This window comes from Pinus tabuliformis, chromosome 3_2, assembly GCF_031772625.1.
Source record: "Pinus tabuliformis cultivar Carrire ecotype Pingquan chromosome 3_2, CPIR1, whole genome shotgun sequence".
In the NCBI taxonomy this organism is placed as follows: domain Eukaryota; kingdom Viridiplantae; phylum Streptophyta; class Pinopsida; order Pinales; family Pinaceae; genus Pinus; species Pinus tabuliformis.
In genome coordinates, this window is record NC_142302.1 from 204,298,272 (window position 1) to 204,323,681 (window position 25,410).

A 25,410-nucleotide genomic window follows, 5' to 3' on the forward strand; every position below is an offset into this window, starting at 1 on the left:
TTTTCAAAGACTAAAGAAGGCTAGATCGAAGAACATTGTCATCATCTTCAAAAGGGTTTGTAAAGCAAGCTCTCTCTCATTAAAGCAAAGCTTTAACCTTTGAAGAACTCCATCAAAGTGATCTCTCTCCCAAAGGGATCAAGGATTACTCTTGTAGAAAGAATCTATCAAGAAGTAGTCTTCTACTATCTATATCACTATCAAGTTAAAGGAGGAAGCAAGTGGAGAAAGCAATCAACATCATAGACTATGCAACCATGGAAGGAGGCAATCAACATCCAAGAATTGAAAGAGGATGATTATGTCTTGGTCTTGGAAGGGATCTAGTGTCAAGGGTCTTTGTCATGGTCTTGGTATTTGTCAATTGAAGGCTCTATAAGAATAATTTGTTTGAGTTTTCCTCTCAAAGAGTGAGAGGCTTTGGCCCTGGATGACAACCTAGAAAGTGAAGATCATAATCAAGAGGGAAAAAGGCACTCACAAGCAATAATCAAAGTAGAGAAATCACCTATCTCTTGATGCCCTAGATTTCTCAACAAAGAAGACCAATGCCAATCTCCCATAATATAGGCAAAGCCTTCTGATGCAAATGTCCATCCTCTTATGCCATAGCTAGCACAAGTTGTTACTATCATGAACCAATGCTTGTAGTGGTTGACCCCTCAGCATATATAGGTTCCCTTCTCTCTTCCCATTCACTTGGCCTGTGCTCGAACTGGAATCTCCTAACTTGAAAAATACTTGTCCATCTTTGAAGAACACTGCATACCCCTTGTCCTCCATGGTTGAGATTGCTGGAAGGTTCTTGCTACTTGGTTTAGTTTACGAACAAGCAATACCTCTGTCACCTCCAAAGGGTCTCTTAACTCTAGCTGAAATTGGATAGTACCAATTGTTGAAATATGTAACTAGGTTTGGTCTTCATAATATTCTATGTACTATTGATTTCATGTATTTGATGTAAAAGAAAAAGATAATTATTATTGTCATTATGTAAAGCGTGGGGTTTCATGCTCAAAGTCAATTTGTTTTAGGTCAAAGCACCCATTGTGTGCTTCTAGGGTTTGTCATAGTCAAGGAGTCAAAAGAGTCATTGTCATATGTAATAGACCCCATTGGGCATCTTGTATCAAGTCAAAAGAATTTATTTGAGTCAAAATTGTGTCAAAAGTCCCTCCAAGACCAAGTCGGCCTACAAGAGAACAAGTCAGCCTCATGAAGGGTAACTTGACCTCCTAAGAAGCCTATTTATAAGAACTCAACCTCATTTGAAGAATCATCCAAGAAAGTTTGATCTCAAGGAGAAGAACAAGAAAGAGAAGCAAAGGACAAGTCAAAGACTAGAAGACAACAAAAAACAAAGTTTTTGGGTCAATCTCTCTCACATGTGTGAAAGGGAAACTAGGGTTTTTGCAGCATCAAGGGTGAAATTTCAGATCTCCAAGGAAGGCTGAAATCTGTGATCAAAGAGCAAGACACATCATCCATTTGTCTAAGGAAGAAGAAGCAATCCAAGCAAAGAAGAAAGAAGGTCAAAACTAGGCTCTCTCTCCCACACGTGCGAAGATGCAACTACTGCAGGAGGGGTCGAAAATTGTATCCCTGTACTGAAGGCTGGAATTATTGCTGGGGGTTGAAGTTGCTGATGAAAGGGCGAAGTTTGTTGCTAGAAGCTATGCAAGGAAAGCTCATCAAAAGGAAGGTTGACTTGGTCTTGGAGGGGTCTCAGTCTTGGGTCTGAAAGGTCTTGGAATTCATCATTTGAAGATTCTATAAGAAGAGAAGAATTACTTGTGGGTTTTCCTCTCTAGGAGAGGTTTTGGCCCTGGCTAGTAGCCTATATCTAGTGTCTACTGTGTTCTATTGATCTTCATTTGTTTGGTAACTGTTTGATGAATAGAAAAAAATAATAATCAAGAAAAGAAGAAGCTAATAATAATAAGAACTACAAGTTGAAGAAAAGAATATCACAAGCAGTTATCAAAGTACAGAGAAATCACACCAAATCTAGCTGCCCTAGATTTCTCAACACCAATCCCCTCTACTGCACACTTGACATTGTTGCCAGGCTCCTCATGTCACTTTGAGTCTGCCTCTGAAACATTGGTGAACAACTCACATGATCATGTCATATGATGAGAAGCACCATTATTCACGAACCACACACCCTTGGCTATGGTGGTAGAAAGGCAAGATACACGTGAGAATTCCTTCTCGAATTTGTTGGCAAATTTGCTCACCCATGTATCTGTTGAAGCTACAACCTGAGTCTTCCCCTTGCGCTTTTTCTTGTTTAGACATTGACCTGCATAGTGGCCAAATTAGTGACATGTAAATCACTTGAATTTGCTCATGTCCTTCTCTCTAGTTCTTGAGGTACTCTTTCCTCTCCAGGAGAGGTTTTGGCCTTGACTAGTAGCCTATATCTAGTGTCTACTATGTTCTATTGATCTTCATTTGTTTGGTAACTGTTTGATGAATAGAAAACAATAATAATCAAGAAATGAAGAAGCTAGCCATAATCAAAACTACAAGTTGACGAAAAGAATATCATAAGCAGTTATCAAAGTAGAGAGAAATCACACCAAATCTAGTTGCCCTAGATTTCTCAACACCAATCCCCTCTACTGCACACTTAACATTGTTGCCAGGCTCCTCATGTAGCTTTGAGTCTGCCTCTGAAACATTGGTGAACAAATCTGTGAAATTATGGTATGTTCTATGCAGCAGTTTACTTTTTTTTCTTCTTCTTATTAGTCACAGATTAGCAATCACATATACATTAAGGTGCAGATAGAACATTAAATGATCAACAAAAAACAAGCCAAGACAAGAGACGCAAGATGTGGTGGCTAGCCAGGGACAAACCCCAATGCGGGGAAACCCTTTGATCAAATCTTTTTTTATCTTCAATAGTTCAGCAGAGAGAAATCGTACAAAATCATAATTTTGTAATTTTATATCAGCAGCAGCAAACCCTAGATCAACAAAGTCAAACTTGGTCAAACGAGTTGAAATTGACCTCCAATATGCTTGGTCAATTTCCGGTCAACTAGCCCTCGAACAGCCTGAAGAAACAACCCTTGAACAACCCCAAAAACACAGTCAAACTGCTGTTGACTGAAGTCAACTTGCTGCCCAAAACTAGGGCAATCAACGCTGGTCAAACCTGTGGACGGATTGCCTCGATTTTTGTGCCAAAATCTGTGGCCTGCCTAGGAGAGGTAGCCACACCAAAACCGCACCCTTGATGAGTCAACGCTTGGTCAACGCAGGTCAAAGAGACCTTCAACAACTTTTGCGTACTTCTTTCAGTGTCTTCCTTCTTCTCATGTGTGAGCTGCTCCTTGTATAACCCAAAGCTAAGGAGAGAGAGAGAAGAATGAGTGAGATGAGATGATGAGAAAATGAATCAACCTCTCTTGTATTTATATGATTCACTGGGCATGTGTGCCACACATTTAACTGCTGGCCGACCTTGACAATTTGTCAAGTAAATACAAATAAATTCATATCTCCATAAATACTTGTCGGAATCGGAGATCAATCCTTCACCTCTCGACAAGAGGAATCTAGGAAAAATATCAGTTGCCATAAATGAGGTGACCCACATGGAGTTTGGCCCTAGTTGCCAATTTTAACAAAATCACATGATCATGTCATATGATGAGAAGCACCATTGTCCACGAACCACACACCCTTGGCTATGGTGGTAGAAACTCAAGATACACGTGAGAATTTCTTCTCGAATTTGTTGGCAAATTTGCTCACCCGTGTATCTATTGAAGCTACAACCTGGGTCATCCCCTTGCGCTTTTTCCTGTTTAGACATTGACCTGCATAGTGGCCAAATTAGTGACATGTAAAGCACTTGAATTTGCTCATGTCCTCCTCTCTAGTTCTTGAGGTACTCTTTCCTCTTGTGGGCTTCTTCCCCTTGCCCTTTCTTTTTGGACCGACAAAGGTAAGTTTCTAATCATCACCCTTAGATTGGCTCCCATGAAGAGACTCCTCTCAAATCTCCTCCTATATGAAGTCATCCCATTACCTCTCCCAGCTAGGTAGATTCTCATGTGCTATGATCCCTTTAATGAAGGATGCCCTTGGCTTGGAAAATCCATTTAGGGCTGTCCTTATCATCGCCTCATTTGACACTCTCTCCCCAATTGCATCCAATTCATCTCAGACCTATGTGATCCTGGTGAGATATGTAATAATTGTATTTGACTTGGATGTCTTGGTGTTTCTCAGCTTCTACCGTTATTCTGTTTGCATTGTTGATTTGTTATAGCTTGGTCAAAGCTTCCCACTTCCATTTTCTGTTTTTTTTATGGAGAGATGAGTGATCACATGATCCTTCACTCCGTTCAGGATTCTCTAGGCCTTCACGTCTTTTTGGTTAAATATTACTGGTTCTGCAACATCAATAGGAGTGAGAGTGCTATTCGCAAACTCCCAATCTCGTTCTCCATTAACACTAATGCTATCCTCTCCTTCTAGGGACTATAGATGGATGCCCCCTCCAACCGGTTTTCATACCTTAACCTTGTTGGAGCCATCCTTGCAAACCTCCAAATCAAATATCCAATTTCAAAACCCCTTAAAATGTACTAAGGGAAAGATAATAATTTGTTGCTATGAACTCTTGTGATAGTCTGATCTTCTTGTTAGAGCTTCTAGTGCTCTGATACAATTCTAACTTTTAATACTAGGTTTGATATATTTTTCTTCAACAATTATTTTATACCCATAAAATTTTGAAAACTGTTGACAATAAATACCAGTGTTGTGAAAATCGCGATAAATTGAAATAATCGCGATTTTTTCGCTGTCCCGATAAAATCGCGATAACTATACGAAATAATCGCCGGAATTTTTTTTGCCGATTTTTATTGAATTTATCGCGATAAATTGAAATAATCGCGATAAATTCGAATTTATCGCAATAACAATCGAAATTATCGTGGGGGTCTCCGGCAGCGAGGTTTTATAATGTTTCTTTTGGTTTTTTAAGGGATGCTAAATGTTTGAAATGCAATTTTTTTTGAATGACACAAATAATTTTTGAGTGGCGCAGCTTAATGATCAAGTCTAGGCCCTAGTATTGATATGCTATTCATGGTAATGTTAAATTCTTAAAGTAAAAGTGACAGTCTCCTTAATCTTCATTTTCATCCTTTTAGTTAAATTTTTAACATTACCATGAAATGACTCAGAATGTTTGAGAGTGGTTCCGGCCTCATTGGATTTCATATGGAGAAAGTATAATTTTAAATTTCATTCAAAATCCAGCAGACTTATCAGAGTTTTTCAGGATTTCAGGATTGGGAGATTGTAATGTTTCTAGGTGACACCACCTGCCGGGGCTACCCCTGCCACTAGTAGAGGACATGGTCTACCTCCTATAGCTCCTACTTCTAGTTCTTCAGCTTCTAGAGCATAGCAGACTCCACTGCCAACTCCACCAGCACCATCATCTACATCTAGAGGGAAGGGGAAAGCTGTGGCATTTTCTTGCAAGAGGGACAGAGGAAATAAATAGGATTAGACTTCAGTTATTTTCTTCATTTTATTGTATATGACATTATTTTGAGGCTGAGTTGGGACTCAGGAGTCAGGACTTACTATTCAGGACATGATTCAATGTTATGTGTGATTTTAGCACTAGAAATGATATTAAACATCTTATATATTAGTTCTTTTATCATATTTATGTGTCAATGTATTTATTTTATGTTGTAGATGGTTTAGATATTAAAAGAATTGAAAAAAAATGAAAAAAATGAATATTTTTGTACCAAACGATTATTTCCCGATAATTCCAATTTTTTCCGATTTTTTCCTCGCGCCGATATTATCCCGATAATGATTAATGCAACATTGATAAATACATTGGCATTTTAACTTCACAAATAAATTTGCAGCGGAAATAAATAGAAAATCAGCCACAATAAATAACATAAATTTCTGCCCAAACAAATCTTCCTTCACTTTATTAAATCTGGAAAATCAGGGCCTTGACCTAGAGAAATACATAGAAAAAACAACACTCTTTGAGCTTGGAATTTGGCCCATTGGATTTTTCAACCTCTAGAGAAATTAGGCCTCCAGAAATTCGATTTTCTAGGAAAATATTCAACCCTGGCAAATCTCAGCTTTCATCTGCAAGAAATCAGCCTCCACATTTATGACTTGCACATTGGGAAACTCGACCTCCTTTCCTCCACATGGACTGGAAAACTTGGCCTCTCCTCACAAACCCAGTCTTCACAGAAAACTTGGCCTCTACCTCCAAAATCTTGGTCTCTATCTGCTAGAACTCAACCTTCAACAATCTCTCTTATGGAAAACACTTGTTGCACACTTTTCTCTTCTCTTAAGTCACTATGCCTCTCACATTTTGAGAAAATCACTCTCTCAATCACAATGTGTCTTTCACCTATCCGTTAGGCTTAATTTATAATTTTATTAAGCCAAATTCCCAACCCTAATCTCTTAAGTGATCAATGGGTAGGATTAGATCCTAAGCCTCACTTGAGATCAATGGTAGAGATTAGATCTAAGTTACTTAGATAATTAAATTATATATTCTTAGAAACTTGGCTTAATAGCCAGCGTGTTAAATTATGGTATGTTCTTCTTATTAGCCACAGATTAGCAATCACATATACATTAAGTAAAGTGCAGATAGAACCTTAAATGATCAACAGAAAACAAGCCAAGACAAGAGACACAAGATGTGGCAGCTAGCTAGGGACAAACCCCAATGCGGGGAAACCCTTTGATAAAATCTTCTTTTATCTTCAATAGTTCGACAGAGAGAAATAGTACAAAATCAGAATTCTGCAATTTTATATCAGCAGCAGCAAACCCTATATCAGTAAAGTCAAACGAGTTGAAATTGACCTCCAATATGCTTGGTCAATTTCCGGTGAACTAGCCCTCGAACAGCCTGAAGAAACAACCCTTGAACAGCCCCAAAAACACAATTAAACTGTTGTTGACTGAAGTCAACCTGCTGCCCAAAGCTAGGGCAGTCAACGTTGGTCAAACCTGTGGACAGATTGCCTCGATTTTTGTGCCAAAATCTGCGGCCTGCCTAGGAGAGGTAGCCACACCAAAACTGCACCCTTGATGAGTCAACACTTGGTCAACGCAGGTCAAAGAGACCTTCAGTAGCTTCTACATCCTCGCCCTAATGCATCCTCCTTCTTCCCACGTGTGAACTGCTCCTTGTATAATAAGGAGAGAGAGAGAAGAAAGAGTGAGATGAGATGATGAGAAAATGAATCAACCTCTCTTGTATTTATATGATTCACTGGACATGTGTGCAACACATTTAACTGTTGGCCGACCTTGACAATTTGTCAAGTAAATACAAATAAATTCATATCTCCATAAATACTTGTCGGAATCGGATGATCTTTAGATCAATCCTACACCTCTCGACAAGAGGAATCTAGGAAAAATATCAGCGGCCATAAATGAGGTGACCCACATGGAGTTTGGCCCTAGTTGCCAATTTTAACACTCCCTCTCAACTAGGGAGAACTCCATATGCAATCCGTCTGATCGTCACTACTATCCTAGCCATCAAATGCATTGCCCTGCACTGCTTGGCCCTGCTTTGCTCTGCTCGAACTATGAAGAAGAAGAAATGATCGAGGATGTATCATACCATCCTCCACTGACCCGAGGGCCGAATTCAATCTCAGAGTGTGTCATACCACTCTCACTGATCCTAGATTAATGGAGGTCATCCTAGCATAGGGAGTACGGTAGATAAAACGATGCGTCCATCGATAGTACTACTAATGGTCCCTAACCCCATTTCCCTACTCATTGATCAGATGAGAGGTACTTCCCATGAGTCCTAGACTGCATGGGTAGGATGCCTCGATAAGAGAACTAATCATCCTGTCCACAAGAGAACGAATCATCCTGTCCAACAGTCGCCACAGGAGAACTAATCATCCTGGCCCACAGGAGAACTAATCATCTTGTTCCACAGTCGCCACAGAGTACTAATCATCTTGGCCCACAGGAGAACTAATCATCCTGGCCCACAGGAGAACTAATCATCCTGTTCCACAGTCGCCACAGAGAACTAATCATCTTCGCCCACAGGAAAACTAATCATCTTGTCCTACAGTCGCCACGAGGTGTCATAGGGGAGGGTTGAACCTTTCACCCTGTACATAGTGCACCACCAGGGGATGGTGAGACGCCTTGTGGTTGCATGTCGCTCCAAGAAGTACCCCGCGCCCCCTGGAGCACCCAGAGCTCAATGCATCATACTCTACCCTCATAAGAGGGTCTCTGAATGACACCAAGTCGTTCTCGGAAAGTCGAGAATTTGACCTTTCCCAGGGGCTTTGTCAAAATGTCAGCAACTTGTTCATCTGTACCGATATGTTGGAGCATTTTGCTCGCCACTGCACCATATCCCGAATATAGTGATCATGAAATACGAGATTCTTTGATAAACGAATCCCGCTCTGGTTGTCACACAGGATCACGATGGTATCCAATGTAAATCTAAACAGCTCACTAAAGAGCTTTCACAACTAGACTGCCTCACAGGAGGCCATACTAGCAGCAATGTACTCTGCCTCGGTGGTGCTCAAAGCCACCGACTTCTATTTCCTGCTCATCCAGGATATCGAGGCAGATCCCAAAGAGAAATAGCACCCGGAAGTGCTCTTTCGGTCCACCACACTGCCTACCCAATCAACATCAGTATATCCAAGTAGTCTCACATCTCCGGCAGTGTATCTCAACCCATGAGTGATTGTGCCACGAAGATATCTCAACAGATTCTTGGCACCAATCCAATGTGTGTGGTGAGGCTCAACCCTATGTTGACTCAACATGTTGACTGCAAAGCATATATCTGGACGGGAGTTCACCAAGAACATCAATGCTCCGACGAGTTGACGATACTCAGTAGCATTTCGCAAAATAGGTCCGGCAGCACTACCGCTTAACTTCTTGAAGTCAAGATCCATCGGGGTAGTGGCGGGCTTGCAGTCCACCATGCCAAATTTCTCCAATATTTTCACCACCTATTTTCCTTGAGATAGGAAAATCTCCCCTGGTTTCAGCCAGACTTCCAGTCCTAGGAAATAGTGCGTCAGTCCTAGGTCTTTCATCCCGAACTCGAAAGCCAACTCCCTCTTACATTTGAGAATGAGAGGGTCTGCACCTGCTAGAAAGAGGTCGTCAACATACAACACTAGTATGAGAGGTTTCTCATCTTCAACCTTAAAGGTTAGGGTTAACTTCACTCCTAATGAATCCCAACTTCATTAGGTAGCTATTGATTCTCTCATACCACGCTCGGGGTGCTTGCTTTAGCCCATAGAGGGCTTTCTTCAATCTGCACACATGAGATTCTCGATCATGAATCTCAAATCCTTCGGGTTGCTCCACATAGACCTCCTCTTTGACCGAACCATGTAAGAACGTGGTCTTGACATCGATTTGATGTAGGTTCCATCCTTGCGAAGCAGCAAGGGCTATGATTGAGCGGATGGTGGTATATCGGGTAATAGGTGCAAATATCTCGTCATAGTCTATACCTTCCTTCTGAGAGAAGCCACGAGCGACAAAACGAGCCTTATACTTTTCCGCACTTCCATCAACTGCACGCTTTATCTTGTAAAGCCATTTCGAAGCGAAAACTGATGGACTCATACTCCTTAGTGATATCATCCTTCCATACTTGATGCTTGACAATTTCTGCGAATGACGAAGGCTCATTTTGGATGATCGTGCTCATGATTGTCAAGTATCCCTGATACCTGGTCGGCTTCTTACTTTCCCGGAAGGTTCTCCTGGGTGCAACGTGCCCTTCAGCATCATCAAGTGCCCCCCTTAGCCATGAAGGCCTCTTCCTAGAAGAGGAAGGCTCTTGCGGAGGGGGATCAATAGGATCCATAGGTTCTTCCACATTGGGCATCATCTCATCTTCCTTTCCCTTTGGTTCCCTGGTGTCAGCTTCTTTAGATCCCCTTTGAGTAGGAAGATTGTCAACTTTGCTAAGAGCCATATCTTCGTCAAAGGTGACATCATGGCTAATCTTGATTTCCCTTTGACCAATCACATAGATTCTATAGCCCTTAGTGTTTTCGCTATAGCCCATGAAGATTCCTTTCTTTCCAGATGCACCCAATTTATTCCTCTTCTCCTTCGGCACATGAAAATATACCGGATTTCCAAAAATTCTAAAATGAGATACGTCAGGTTTCTTACTAGTGAACATCTCTTCGAGAGTCTTGGAACCCAATGCTTGATGAGGGCATCGGTTTTGCACATATACGACGGTATTTGCAACTTTGGCCCATAGAAACTTCGGAAGTCTTTGATCGTGAAGCATAGCACGGACAACTTCCACAATTGTACGATTCTTCCTTTCCGCCACACCATTCTGCTCAGGAGTATATGGTGTTGTAGTCTCCCTCTTAATGCCAGCCTCTTTGCAAAAGTCATGGAACTCATTGGATTCATACTCAGTCCCATTATCAGTCCTTAGATCTTGATTTTCTTTTCGGTTTGATTCTCGAGCAAGGCTTTGAAGTGACGAAACCAAGTGAACACTTCATCCTTCTTTTTCAAGAAGTATATCCAAGTCTTGCGAGAATAGTCATCTGTAAAAGTGAGTTAATATAAATATCCTCCCAAGGAGTTCACAGGCATCATACTAGATATGTCTCAGTGAACCAACTGCAATATATCGAAGGTCTTGCTTTGGCTTGAGGGGAATGGTCCCCTTTTGAGCTTCCCTTCGGCACATCTAGGACATACACCTTCTTGCTCTACTCAGAACTCGGGCATCCCTGTCACTGTTTGTCTTGCATTGGGTAGAGCTTTATAATGAAGGTGAGCAAACCTCCAATGCCATAGTTCAGAATGAAGTGATGTGTCACAAGACATGACACCCAACGGACTTCCTCCGACCTGATATAATGAATCGACTCGAAAACCAAGAGTGAAAGCTTCTTTAAAATTCTTTTTCCATACACGTACCTTGCCATCAATGAAGGTCACCTTGTCGCCTTTGTCTTCCATTGCAGAAACGGACACTGGGTTCTTTTTGAGATCAGGCACATATAGGACTTCTTGCAAATGAATTGTATTACCTTGATTCAATTTAAGAGCGACATTCCCTACGCCTTTCACGCGATATTTTGCGTTGTCCCCGAGAACAATTTCCAGGTTGGTCTCCTTCTCTATCAGATTAGAGAGAGCTTCTTTGTAACCAGTGAAGTGCCTTGAGGCACCACTATCAATAAGCCAATTTCCCAGCGAGTCCAGGGGAGCAGTAGTAGAGAGGGCCGCTGGTAGACAATATTCATCTTGCTTATTGTTAACAACGTTAGATTCATACCTGGAGTTTCTTGCCTTCTTGAAGGGTTGTCCTCTTCCTTGATTTTCGACATTTCTTTTACCTCTGCCATTGGACCTGCCATTCCTTTGATTGCCTTGAGAGTGATTTTGGTCATCATCATGGTGTGAGTCCCTTTTATCAGGGCACTCCCTCGCATAGTGGCCCATTTTATTGCAATTGTAACATCGTCCTTTTCTTCCACCCTTCGGTCTAGCCTTTCCTTTGGATTTAGCCCTAGAATTGTTTCTTCTATTAGCATGAGAAGAAAAGTCAGAGGGATGGCCATTAAGTGCGGGCATTTCTTGCTCTTCCATCCTTGTCTCTTCTTGAATACATCTAGCCATCAATTCCTCAAATCCTGGGATGACATTATTGTTGAGAAGAGTAGTCCTGAATATATACCATTCAGGTGGCAGTCCTCCAAGAGTTGTGATAGTCATTTCCCTATCAGGAACTACTTCCCCAATAGATAAGAGATCATTCTTGATCTCGGTGATCCTTAAGAAATATGCTTGCATACTCTCATCTTTGCCCTTCTTAATTTCCTTTAGCTTATTCCTAAGGAACAAACTTGATTTGCATCATTAACTTTAAATAAACTCACCAGTCTAGATTTCCTTGGAGGTTGTCAGCTCGGACACATAGGCCACCAGGCGCTTATCGATAGAGTTTTGGATGATCTTCCTTGCTTTGACTTCTCCCTTGGACCACTTGCTTTTGGCAGCAGCGGATGCATTTGATGGAGGCGCAACAACATTGCCTCTCACATGGTCCAACACTTCCTGATCTTCTAAAGTTAGATTGAGAGACATCTTCCATCCGTGATAGTCAGACTTCTCATGGAGCTTGTCTTTGGCGGGGAAGAGTGTTGAGGACCCCATGAAGTTTTTAGGATAGCCTTGCCAACCTTCTCTTCGGTGATTGCTCTTGCTCTTGCTCTTGCTTGGGCTTTGTCTTCACCTCAGCTCTGATACCATGTTAAATTATGGTATGTTCTATGCTTAGAACAATTTACTTCTTTTCTTCTTATTAGCCACAAATTAGCAATCACATATGCATTAAGTAAAGTGCAGATAGAACATTAAACGATCAACAGAAAACAAGCCAAGACAAGAGATACAAGATGTCGCGGCTAGCCAGGGACAAACCCCAATGCGGGGAAACCCTTTGATCAAATCTTCTTTTATCGTCAATAGTTCAATAGAGAGAAATAGTACAAAATCAGAATTCTGTAATTTTATATCAACAGCAACAAACCCTAGATCAACAAAGTCAAACTTGGTCAAACGAGTTGAAATTGACCTCCAATATGCTTGGTCAGTTTCTGGTCAACTAGCCCTCGAATAGCTTGAAGAAATAAGCCTTGAACAACCCCAAAAACACAATTAAACTGCTGTTGATTGAAGTCAACCTGTTACCCAAAACTAGGGCAGTCAACGCTGGTCAAACCTGTGGATGGATTGCCTCGATTTTTGTGCCAAAATCTGTAGCCTGCCTAGGAGAGGCAGCCACACCAAAACCGCACCCTTGATGAGTCAACGCTTGGTCAACGCAGGTCAAAGAGACCTTCAGTAGCTTCTGCGTCCTCCTTTCAACGTCCTCCTTGCCCTAATGCGTCCTCTATCTTCCCATGTGTGAACTGCTCCTTGTATAATAAGGAGAGAGAGAGAAGAAAGAGTGAGATGAGATGATGAGAAAATGAATCAACCTCTCTTGTATTTATATGATTCACTGGGCATGTGTGCCACACATTTAACTGCTGGCCGACCTTGACAATTTGTCAAGTAAATACAAATAAATTCATATCTCCATAAATACTTGTTGGAATTGGATGATCTTTAGATCAATCCTACACCTCTCGACAAGAGGAATCTAGGAAAAATATCAACTACCATAAATGAGGTGACCCACATGGAGTTTGGCCCTAGTTGCCAATTTTAACACAACATCAATTAGTAAATCAAATAATGTACTTTTTCCTAAGTTAAACTTAGGAAATAAATCATACTAATCACTCTCCTCATATTCAAGCACCAAAAGAGGCGAACTAACATCTTTTGTATGCTTGGCACCTAACCTATGCAGAAACACCTGTTTGAGCTATAAACATCAACATCTTCAATCCATGGTTGACTATGTCAAACTATGTGGACACTAGCCTCTCAAAGAGAACTTTATCTCATTCAAAAGTAAGAAAAATCTCCAAGAGAGGGTATGCAAATAAAAATAGACATGATAACCAAGCGAAGATGCTATAGGTCTACATAGAAACGACCCTCCAAGATGCATGTATGCAAAAGTATAATAAAATAACTTTAACATAGGTGGATGTGCTCTAGGGTCCGCCTAGAAGAGCTCCTTAAGTGTGCCCCCCAAGATGCATGAGTGATGAAACAATAAAGTAATCCTCTTGCGAGAATGCTCCATAACAACGATCAAAAAATAGTTGTGGTCCACAAGATGCATGCAACCAATCCACATGTGTGTATCCCAAGGCAACCAATTCCATGGATGAATGTGTGAAGTGCCAAGTACATGGAGTGTTCCATGAAAAAAGATGTGGCCTAACCCCAAAATAGGAAGTGTAGCATCTCCACAGGTGTGTCCTTCAAGACAATGCTCCAATCATGAAAATAATACTGAGTAAGAGCTTGCAATATGTCAAGTGTGGCCTTCCAAAAATGCCACATGCTCCTCTCTGAAGCTTCTTCATAATCACCTCAGATAAAATAATATATATGCCAACTTGCCAAGTCAAAAGGTGAAGGCACTTTCAAATAGAGGTAAAAAGATGCCAAGTGTAGCTAAAATATACATGTAATAATGATGAGAGAGTTCCTAGGAGAAAATTATCCTACGTAATTATCTCTTGCCACCCACAATCAATAAAACAATCTCCGGATGAAGAACACCCTAGATAAGTGTGCCAACCTCTCCAATAATGATAAAATAATGCAGGGAACCTTTGACAATTGTGCCCAATAGGGGAGCTCTCCATCCAAAACTCCGTTCTCCTTCAAATAGAGCCCTCCAAGTATGAACCATTGCCAAGTGAAGTAGGGCACTAAAGCAATTGACCTTAATCTAGATAAAATTGATTATACCTTAATATGGATAAAATTGATTATATTATCCTTTGATTTAACATCTGTGCTCAAAGGTTAATGTTGTAATAAAAATCATAGTACAACTCCTAATAGTCACCAAATGATTGAATCAACATGAACATGTGTGCCAATATGGTGGGTGTGCTCCGTCAAGTGTTGTACCATGCAAATAAGATGTTGTCCCTATAAGTAATCCCACCATGATAACAACACAATGATAAAATAGGAGCTCAACCTAGGCTTGAACCTAGGGTGCACCACCAAAGGACTGTAACATGATTAATACCTCATCAAATCTAGAAAAAGGTTTGATCACCATCAAATCATGAGAAGTACACCCCCCTTGGCCGCCCCCGACCCCGCCCCCTATAATTTCAACACACTCTCTTAGCAAGGAAGGAGCTTTGCACCAATACAAGTCTGTCTTTGAAATCTTCAATCTTCCCTCTTACTAAGGGCTTGATCATAATATCAACTACCTACTAATTTGTGGGAATATATTGAAGCTTCTTTGCTCCCTTCATATCTCATATGAAGTGGTGCCCGATGTCTATATGCTTGGCCCTAACTTAAAACATTGGATTCTCAGAGAGTTTGGTATAATTTTGATTATCACAGTAAATAACTATAGGATCCAACTCCTAATCAAACAATCCTACAAGTAATTTGCGAAGCCAAATTGGCTCACAACTAGCAATACTAACTATCATGTATTTTGCCTTTACTAAGCTAAGTGCCACAAAAGTTTGCTAAAGTAACACTTTGAGGTGTTGTTCCTATTTGCTACATTGCCTGCCCATTCAGAGTTTGAATAACCCTACAATGTCATTTCACTAACATCAATATATCTAAAACCCATGCTCCACTATGCCTCTCAAATAACTTAGCACATGTTTTGTTGCTACCCAATGCTCCCGCTTTGGCTCTGCCATGAATTGACTCATTGCAAAACAAACATGGGACTTCTTCCGCTTTCTTCAAAGCACTGAGGCTGCTTCGTGTACACTTCTTCCTCAATGATCCTATTAAAGAAATCTTTCTTCACATCCATCTGATGTATCCTCCACACCATAAATAAAACCAAGGCCATAATTGCTCTAATGGAAATATTCGTGGCGATTGGACCAAATATTTCCTCAGAGTCCACTCTTTCTTTAGGAGAGCCCTCTCACAACAAACCTTGCTTTGAACTTCTCAATGTTGCCATCTACTACATGCTTAATCTTGTAGAGCCACCTAGAACTCAGAATTGATTTCTCCTTCGGTCTTGGCACCACGTCCCGAACATCATTCTTCAAGATGGAGATGTACTCCACTATGGCATTCCATCATACCTTGCTAGCATGTTACCTCTTGAATATTGAAAGGGTTAAAATTTAGATTGTTTCTTATCGATGCCATGCAATCTAGAAACTTTTTTCAGAGGTTTGCTCTCTTTGAATGTATTCCAAGGAGTCTCCACATGCATCTAAGCATCCCTCAACATCTAAGGAAACCATTGAGGTCTTTTGACGAAAGTAGAAGGGGTTCTTGTCTCCCCCCTCTTTATTTGAAGGTTGGTGTACTACTGTGGAAATCATTCATGACCTCAACTCAACCTTCAAAGCTTCTCACTGATCCTCTGTCACTGGAATAGGCTCATTTAACTTCTTGGTTGTAAACACTTCTTTGAACTTTACATCTTGGCTTACTATTGTCTTTTGCTGCTTTGGAATATAGACGCTGTAAGCCTTTGAAGTATCGTTGGAAACCACGAATAAACTCTTCAAGTTGGTGGGCTTCAAATTAGTTCTTTTTTCTACTAGTAAATGGGTATAAATTGGACAAGCAAAGATCCATAAATGACTCACCTCTATCTTCACACTAGTGAATGCCTCCTTTGGTGTCTTGTCCTCCAAGATCCTTTGAGGACATTGGTTTTGGATTAATATTGTTGTGTTGCATGCCTTTGCCTGGTGTCATATCCTTAATGGCCCTTATGGCGGATTTATTCCTCTACTTTGCAACCCCATTTTGTTGTGGGTTGTATGGAACTGTCAACTATCAACTCTTCCTTGATTCCTATCTCCTTGCAAAAACCCTAGAATTTCTTGGAGTTATACTCTTCCCCTTTGTTCAATCTCAAGACTTTGATCTTCATTTTTGTCTAGTTTTCCACTAGAGATTCAAATTCCTAAAATCTGCCAAAAACCTCATCCTTGGTCTTTAAGAAGTAGATCCAAGCTTTTAGAGAGAAATCATCAATAAAGTAAATATTGATGGCCGTTGCTTGGGAGAGCAACCTTGATATGCTTGCCAAGCATGCACCTTCTACATACACCATGTTTCTCAATACTGAACTTTGAAAGACCTATGATTATCTCCCTTACAATATGCAAAACACCCTATGATGTAGGTGCCCCATCCTCTTGTGCCACAACTCGTATAAGCTAGCATTGTTATGCATCGGGGCTTGAATAGGTTGACACTACAACCTATACAAATTACGTTCTTTAACCCCTATTACTTGAGCTATATTTGAGTTAGAATCCTTTGGCATGATGAGAATAGGTTGACACTACAACCTATACAAATTACGTTCTTTAACCCCTATTACTTGAGCTATATTTGAGTTAGAATCCTTTGGCATGATGAGAACTGGCTAGTTTTTGAAGTCAACTACAATGGCCTTATCCTCCATGATTGGAACGAAAGCAAATTCTTCTTGAGAACGAGAACAAACAAGATATTGTCAGATCTAAAGAATTACTTGAGTTGAGATAGAAGGGAATAGTACCAATTCCTACAACTAGGTACTTGGCATCATCACCAAACTCAACCTATTTTCCCGAGTTCTTCTTTTAAGACTATAAAACAATTGCTAGGCTAATTTCATATGTTGAGATACCCCATTGTCCACATACCAGCATTCCTTGAAATCACGCTAGTAGAAAGGTGTGATACCAACTAGAAATTATTTTCAAACTTAGTAGTGGACTTGTTCTGCTTAGTTCTTGCAGAGGCTGCTACCTATTTTGGTCATTGCTTCCCTTTACCCTTCTTCTTTGGACATTGTGATTGATAATGATCATTCTTATGACAAAGGAAGCACTTGATTGTACTCATTTCTTTCTTTCCTGGCTATGAGGTTGACTCTTCACTCTTTCCCTTACTTTTGTTGGGCCTTTTACCTCCACCCTTATATAACTGACCAAATAGAGTTAGGTTTTCATCACCAACCTTCTTGTTGGCTGTTGACTCCATCCAAGTCTCCTCTTGGATACAATCATTCCATAGTTTCTCAAAGTCAGGAAGGTTTTCTGGAGCACAAACACCTTTGAAAAATGATTCCCATGAAGTTGGGAATCCATTTAATGCCATGTTCACTAGCTTTGCATCCTCAACCTTCTCCCCAATTTCTACAAGTTGATTACGAATTTGTGTGACCTTCATAAGGTAATTGGTGACTGTGTCTGATTTGGTTATCACCATGGATTTGCTTTTGTTCCCTAATTTTCTTGTTCATGTTTTGACTCTGGTAGAAACTAATCAGGGCATCGAACATCTCTTTTGCTATCTTCTTCTCAGGTACATGACTCATATGCTTTATGGCATCCAAGGTCATCTGCTTGGCCTTCACATCCCACTCTTGTTATGCATTGCCAACTGCTACGGGTTTGTGGGCAGAGTCACAATGTCCTTGATGATATCCCAGAGATCATTCTTTTCTAGAAAGAGTGTAACACTCACCTTCCATGATAAGAAATTTGAGGCACCATTCCATTTTTCCTCAAACCTGAGGCACGTCGTTGTTATCTTTGAGATCTATTGCACAAATTCCTAAATTTAAAATACAACTTTGAAACCCTCTAATTGTTGCCCCTTCTTTCTGGAGGTGGATTTACCGCTGCAAACACTTGAGAATCTCTATCAGAGAGGTAATCTTTGTCATTTGATACCATATGAAAATTTCCAAGCCTAAGTGATTAGATCCCTTATGATCTCAATTAACCAAGTAATTGTTGAATTTAATTAATGTAGCAATAAATTTCAGAACCACAATATCAATCAAACAATAGGTTGAATCCTTGCTCTCTCTTTTGGTCGTTCAACTTGCTTAGCTGTTCATGTGCGTTTGAAAGCCCTAATCTATTTTTGAGTTTACTCCTAGTCTATCAAATTTAACAAATTCAGTAGTATATTTTTTGAAATAACATGAACAAGAAGTGCTAGAGTCTGCCCATTCAAGAAGATAAAAGATAGCATAAAATTGAAAGTCAAATTTGCAAGCACACAATATTTCGACTGCTGAAACACTTCGTTTGTGTACAAGAGATGTACATGTACATACCAACATCTTATCACATGCTGGTACAATTCAGGGTCTTCAAACCCTAACCATGGAAAACATAGAAAATGATAGACACCACCTCCTCCTAGCTAGGAATCACTCGTAACCAATGCAGGTTACTCCACCAAAAAATTTCCTAGGCATTTACACTTGCATCTCACAAGTTTACACGGTATCTCCACCTCTCTTCTCCACAATAAACTTTCCAAATAGCACTTGGGTTTCTAGTTACCATAAAATTGTAGTCTTCTCTTACAAAATATACAAGATGAAATGCTTCTTTTGCCTCTCTAAGGTTTATAACAAACTGTAGCTGCTCTGCCACATTCGGGTAAAACCCTAACCCTAGATTTTCCTTTGAATTTCCTCCAAGACCTAGCACCTAAGACAGTGAAAAATATAAAAGGACTACACTGGGTGATGAGTTTTCCTTACACAACATTTGTATCTCGAGCATGTGAGATCAAGATAGAACAGGTACAAAGTACAAGATGATGAAATGACTCTCTTCCCTCTATGTGTAGGAGAGGTGAGAGGGACTTATAATATTAATCATAGAGTGGATCAAGTCCTCAATAAGCTACCTACTAAAAAGGCTCACATCTGAAGTACTCCAAATCCAAGAGACTCACATCTGAAGTACTCCAAATCTAAGAGATACATGGCAATCTCCAATGTGAATACATTCAACAAGCAAAGCTCTAAGGCCGAACAATCCTCATAAAACATCCAAAGCTCCAGTGTGCCCTCTTAAGACATGTATACCTTTAGGTCCACCCGACCTATATATGATCACTCTTCAAATGAAGTATTCTCAAGTCAAGTACAAGATTCCACACAAGCAACCAAGCTTTCCCATGCCATCTAGGGCTCAATGCCTTATTCTAGGGTGCTCAACACTCCTCCAAGGCAAGTCATCCTCCAAGCACGCCACTGAATCATCCTGTGTGCATCATGAAGAATGTCATCATGGCTCAGAATGAAGTATGCCACACAAGTATCCATACAAGGTGTGGCAACCAATGAGTGAGCCACCTTCCATGTCTATACCCATCACAATAGAATTGAGGGTCATCCATGCACCATGCACTCCACATCATATGAAGCATCCTCAAACATGGTGTAAACACTTTTGGAGTAACCTTGAAAGCTAAGAAGGAGAAGACGGGATACCCTTCAAAAGGGTCCTCGGAGTTGTTGAGTAGCTTCTTGTCCCTTTCCATGGTAAAAAACCGTACTCCTGCATTACCAATAGTTGTGTTCATGTTGTCTCTATTTGAAGCTCTTCCTTAATTAAAGGTGTAAAATATTTTAAGATAAAGTAAATAAATAAAACATATGGCAGTCTTGTTGGCAACAATGTTTATGGGCTGTTTAATAACAATCGAATCTTGAAAAGTTTAAAGTTGCTATTTTGAATTTGACTGCATTGACTATTGCTCCAAAATGAAAAATCAAACTTCTCTAACCCAGATAAATCAACCTATATCTATTCTAACCATTGTCTATTACAAGAATTATGGCTATTTTCAGATAAGAATCAACCTCATCTAAGAATTGTAGTTTATTACTTGTATTCTTCCAGGACATTATATTTTGTTTGCATAAAATACCCTAAATACCTTTGTTTTCAGTTGAAATGTAAAATGTATTTGATAGCGGTTGACGAACTTGCAATATCATGTTGCTGCTTTTATACCTTTTCAATGATATTGACATCAGGCAGAGGGCTGATACATATTATGTCTTCTCATACACTGCAGGTGCTTGGCCCGTTCTCATTGATGATTTTGTTGAACATATGTACAGGTATATTATTCAGTTGTGGTATTTGGCCTTTCTAGGACCTATAGAGTTGTCAAGGTATCCATTGAAAGAAGAGTGGATTTTATGTCAATGTTTTTGTCTGCTAATCCAAAACAATTTAATTGCCTCATAGAAATTGTAGAAGTATACTTTATGCTTGTAAATTTTGTTTTGTTTTGCAATTTCTTTGCCATAAAATTAAATGTCTAGTTACCAGAAATGTGACGCCAGGCTGTTATTTTGTGTTTCTAAAAACTATAATATATTTTTGAATTAAAATTAATTTATTATTAATATTATAAATGTAAATAATATTAAAACTTACTATTTATGTATTACCCCAATTTTTATAACTCTTATAACTAACTACTCCATTATTTAGATTTAATAACTTTATTTATTTATTTATTTTTAATTTAGTTATTAATTAATTTTATTTTATATATTTATTAATTTTTTTTTTTTTTTTTATAGTTAAATTACTCTATTACTCGATTTTTTACTGATTTGTTTTTTTTCCCGTAGAAAAAGTCGCAATTTCTATTAATCATAAGAAATTACATTTTGTAGATGCTATGCATATGCATACCGAGGCTGTTTGCCTCTCAGTGAAAACCAAAATAGACTTGTCATTGTTCCAAGCCACTAGAAAAACCAGATATTCTAGATTGTATTCTCTCCTCTCATCAAACTGTTGTCCACGCAGGGAGTTTGGAGAGGTATAAGATCAAAAATAAAGATAAACAGCATAGAGTTTTCATTGTTCAGACATCATTGTGCAGCTGTAGCTTGCTGCCCAAAATTTTACAAAAAAATAATAATAGTTTTGTTTTTATCACCATAGTCCATAACAGTCTTTTAACCAGAAAGAAGTAAAAGCATATAAACAAAATAAACAGTAAAATTATGCATGTTGGGACCCCTTTCAAATGTGAGCATCCCTTTGTGCCTGTTCAACAAAGGGTCTGTGATAGTGCTGAAAGAAGGTACCATCCCGATCTTCTTGTATTAACCAGGTCTCTTCTTGCCTCTGCGCTGCTTGTTTGGATAGGTAGTCCGCCCGAGTGTTGCGCTCCCTGTATATATGTCGACAGTCAAAATTTTCAAAAGCATCTGTTAGTCTGAGTGCCTCATCCAGGATGTGTCTCAAAGAGAAAGCAGTGCAATTTGATTTTCTTGTTAGCCAATTGCAAACAATCATTGAGTCACCAAACAGTTGTAATTTTGTGCATCCTTTCTCTAGTGCAAAGGATATGAGAAATTTTGCAGTGGAGAGTTCCGCATAATTGTTTGTGCCTCTTCCCAGTGGAATTTGTAGCGAGAAAGAATGGTTCTCACGCAAGAAAAGAATGCCTCCCCCCCCACAGCCATCCTCTTGGGCTGAGCCATCAAAATATGCCCAGGGGAAAGATTTGTCAATGAGTTCAGGGGTGATGGATCGAGGGAGGGCCGGAGGAGGATCATCAGGAATGAGAGCGAGGTCTGCTAATATGTGGGCAATGGTGATCGGCCAGTGAGGGATTTTTTGGTCGAAAATTGCTCTATTTCTTGCGATCCAGATTGACCAACACATGAGGAGAGGTATGTTCCTGTCTTTTCCTGAGTGCTGTACCTGCCAGTTACCCCAAGCCTCAGCGATAGTCTGGCCTTGCCACAGGTGAAGGGAGGGGGAACGAGAAGAGAGGAGTGACCATAATTCAAGAATCACCGGACAGGTGAGAAATAAGTGTTCCGTATCTTCCTCGTTACTTCTGCAGAGATGGCACCAGAAGGGGCCATAGAAGGACCTTTTGATCAGATTTGCCCCAGTAGGAATCTTGTTGGAGAGAATAGCCCACATGAGTAGCCGAGTTCTGGGGGCGGCTTTTAGATGCCAGATTGATTTCCACCATGGCTGTGAGATGTCTGGCTGGTGATGTTGCATTAGCTGCAAATAACCTTCTTTTGGGGAGTATGTTCCTGATTTTGCATGGGCCCAGACAATCTCATCTTCTCCCTCCGATATTCTGATGTGAGCTTGTGAGAGAGCCTCAGTGTAAGAATTCCATTCTTGTCTCCATTGATCCGGAATGTGGAGATCGCGGGAAGACCTCCAAGCTTGATGGAGGAAACCAGAATTTCCATGGTCAGCAATGTGGGCAATGTGCGTGACTCCTTGATCCCTTAGATGTGTTAGGAGCCGCTCTGATAGTCTTTGCATGTTTCCACAACCAATCCAGGGGTCGACACCAATGCGAACAGAGTTTCCCTGCTTAATTCTCCAAGTCAAGCCCTCCCTGATTAGAGGAAGAGAGTTTAGGACAACTTTCCAGATGATGGAGTGATTACCACTTCCCCTATGTTCCCTGCGGATCCAGCTGAAGACACTTTCAGGTGCAATATATTTTTCCAAGACAACTTTCTGCCAGAGGCTATTGGACGTGAGGAGTTGCCATCCCATTTTTGCAGCGAGAGCATTTGCAAAAAAATCTAATCTCTTAATTCCCCATCCTCCCCATTTTTTTGGTTTAGCTATGGAGTCCCATTTAACCCAGGCAAAGAGATTTCCTTGATTTGATCCCTTCCATAAGAATCTGCAGCAAATTTTTTGAAGCCTAGATAGTATCCCCCTAGGTATCCACGCCAAAGACATCCAGTACACCGGCGTTGCTTCCAGCACAGCTTTAATTAGAATGAGTCTGCCTGCCCTAGTAAGGTATCTGTTATACCAGACATTGATTCTTTTCTCCACCTTAGAGATTAACCAAATCCAATCTGCTATTCTGTAACCTCCATGTTTGATCCGGAATCCCAGGTATTTAAGCCCTTCCTCCATTGGGTGAATTTGGAAAGGAAAGCGATTCCTGGTATAGATGACTTCTTGTGGAGAACAACTGATCGCTGAAAGGGTAGATTTTTGAACATTTATTACCATCCCTGTAGCTTTCTGAAAGAGATCGAAAACCTGATGTAATGCCGATGAATCAGCCATACCTCCATTTAAGAAAATTAGCACATCATCCACAAACAGGAGATGTGTGAGGAAACAGTTGTCTGTGATTTTGATTCCTTTTATACGACCTCTTCTGTGTTCTGCTGCAATCAATCTACTTAGACCTTCCATGATGAGTAAAAAAAGTAGGGGAGATAGGGGGCAGCCTTGTCTGAGCCCTCTTTCAGCAGTGAAAAAAGGGGTGGGGGAACCATTAAGGAGGACACTGAAAGATACATCAGAGATGCAGCACATGATTCTTTTGATGAATAGGTAAGGGAAACCCAGATGAGTGAGGAGCATTCTGATGTAAAGAAGATTTACCCTATCAAAGGCTTTTGAGAGGTCCACCTTGAGGATCATACCCTTTAGGTTTTTGCTCTTCATAGAGTGGAGGAGTTCTTGTGCAGTGCCAATAGCTTCATGGATCTGGCGCTTGTGGAGAAAAGCAAATTGTTCAGAGGATATGTTGGCCGAAAGGATGGGTTTAAGCCTGTTCGCTAGAATTTTGGCCAGGATCTTATAGAGACAATTACAGAGCGAGATAGGCCTGAAGTCATTAAAAGATACTGGCTTATCAGATTTTGGGATGAGTGCAATGAAAGTGGCTTTGATGCTAGAGGGGATAGATCCATTGTGGCAGCAGTGGTTAATGGCCTTGAGGATGTCATTTCCAATAAGCTCAAAAAAGGCTGAGAAGAATTCAATAGTCCAGCCATCAGGACCCGGGCTTTTGTCCTTTTGGAAACCTTTGATAGTGGCTTCCAATTCCGCCAGAGAGATATCTTTAGTCAGCTCCTCCGCCTCATCCTCATCCACAAATCTTGGGAAAAGTTCTGCAACCCTCATTATTTCCAAGAGATTTGCTTGTCCTGGAGCTTTGTATATATTCTTAAAATGTGAGGATGCAAGATGTGCAAGTTCCCCTTGACTGCTGACCTGATGTCCTTGTTCATCTTTCAGTTCCCAAATAGTGTTGATCGCCTTTCGCCCATTTGCAAAACGGTGGAAAAATTTTGAATTTTCATCCCCCTCCTTGAGCCATATGGCTCTGCTCCTGAGTCTCCAAGAGTCCTCCCTATCTCTGAGTATCTGAGATCTCCTTTTGATTAGGTCTTCAAAAAAAATTTTCTGTTCAGGAGATATATAGGTTCCATCTGAATTTTCTTCAAGGGCCTCAATTGCTTGTTCCGCCTGGGAGAGAATCTGATCATCCTGTTTCCTCTTTGTTTTCGCCCATTCTCTAGATTTTCCTTTGATTTCTGTGAGGTTTCTAACCAAACCATTGGCTGGGTCCATATTCTCAGAGATTGGGTGAGCATTCCAGTAATCCGTTATCAACTTTAAGTATGATGGATCCCGGAGCCAAGTTGCATTGAATTTATATGGGGCATTTTGAGCTCGTTGTCTTGCTTCTATTTCCAGGAAAATGGGCCTATGGTCCGAGATCCCTCCACTTCCCACCCATTGACGAGCTCGAGGGAAAAGGGAGCAGAGCCCTTCTTTCATGATGAAACGGTCCAGCCTTCTCGCTAGGCTTTGATCCCCTGATCTGTTGTTCTTCCAAGTGTATTGGAGCTTAGCTGAAGGGAGATCAATCCAATGGTGATCTTCAAGTAGCTGCCCAAAGTAATCAGAGAGGGGATCAATTTGAGCTAGATGTCCCCAGGATTCGGAGAACCCTATAGAGAAATTTAAATCTCCACCCAGAATGATGTTCTCCGCTTGAAGGATTGGGGAACCAAGGAGCTTTTGCCAGAAATGCTCTCTGTTTACACAGGGGCCATAGACATTTAATACTATGAGA

General features: G+C 40.5%; 1 protein-coding gene across 1 annotated transcript in view; it reads left to right on the top strand.

Moving 5' to 3' along the window:
• AAR3 (defective in cullin neddylation protein (DUF298)) overlaps nt 1-25,410 on the top strand; it is a 135,168-nt gene that overhangs the window by 79,835 nt on the left and 29,923 nt on the right. The window contains 1 exon segment of the mRNA XM_089416135.1: nt 20,590-20,635. Coding sequence (XP_089272261.1) covers nt 20,590-20,635 — 46 coding nt within the window.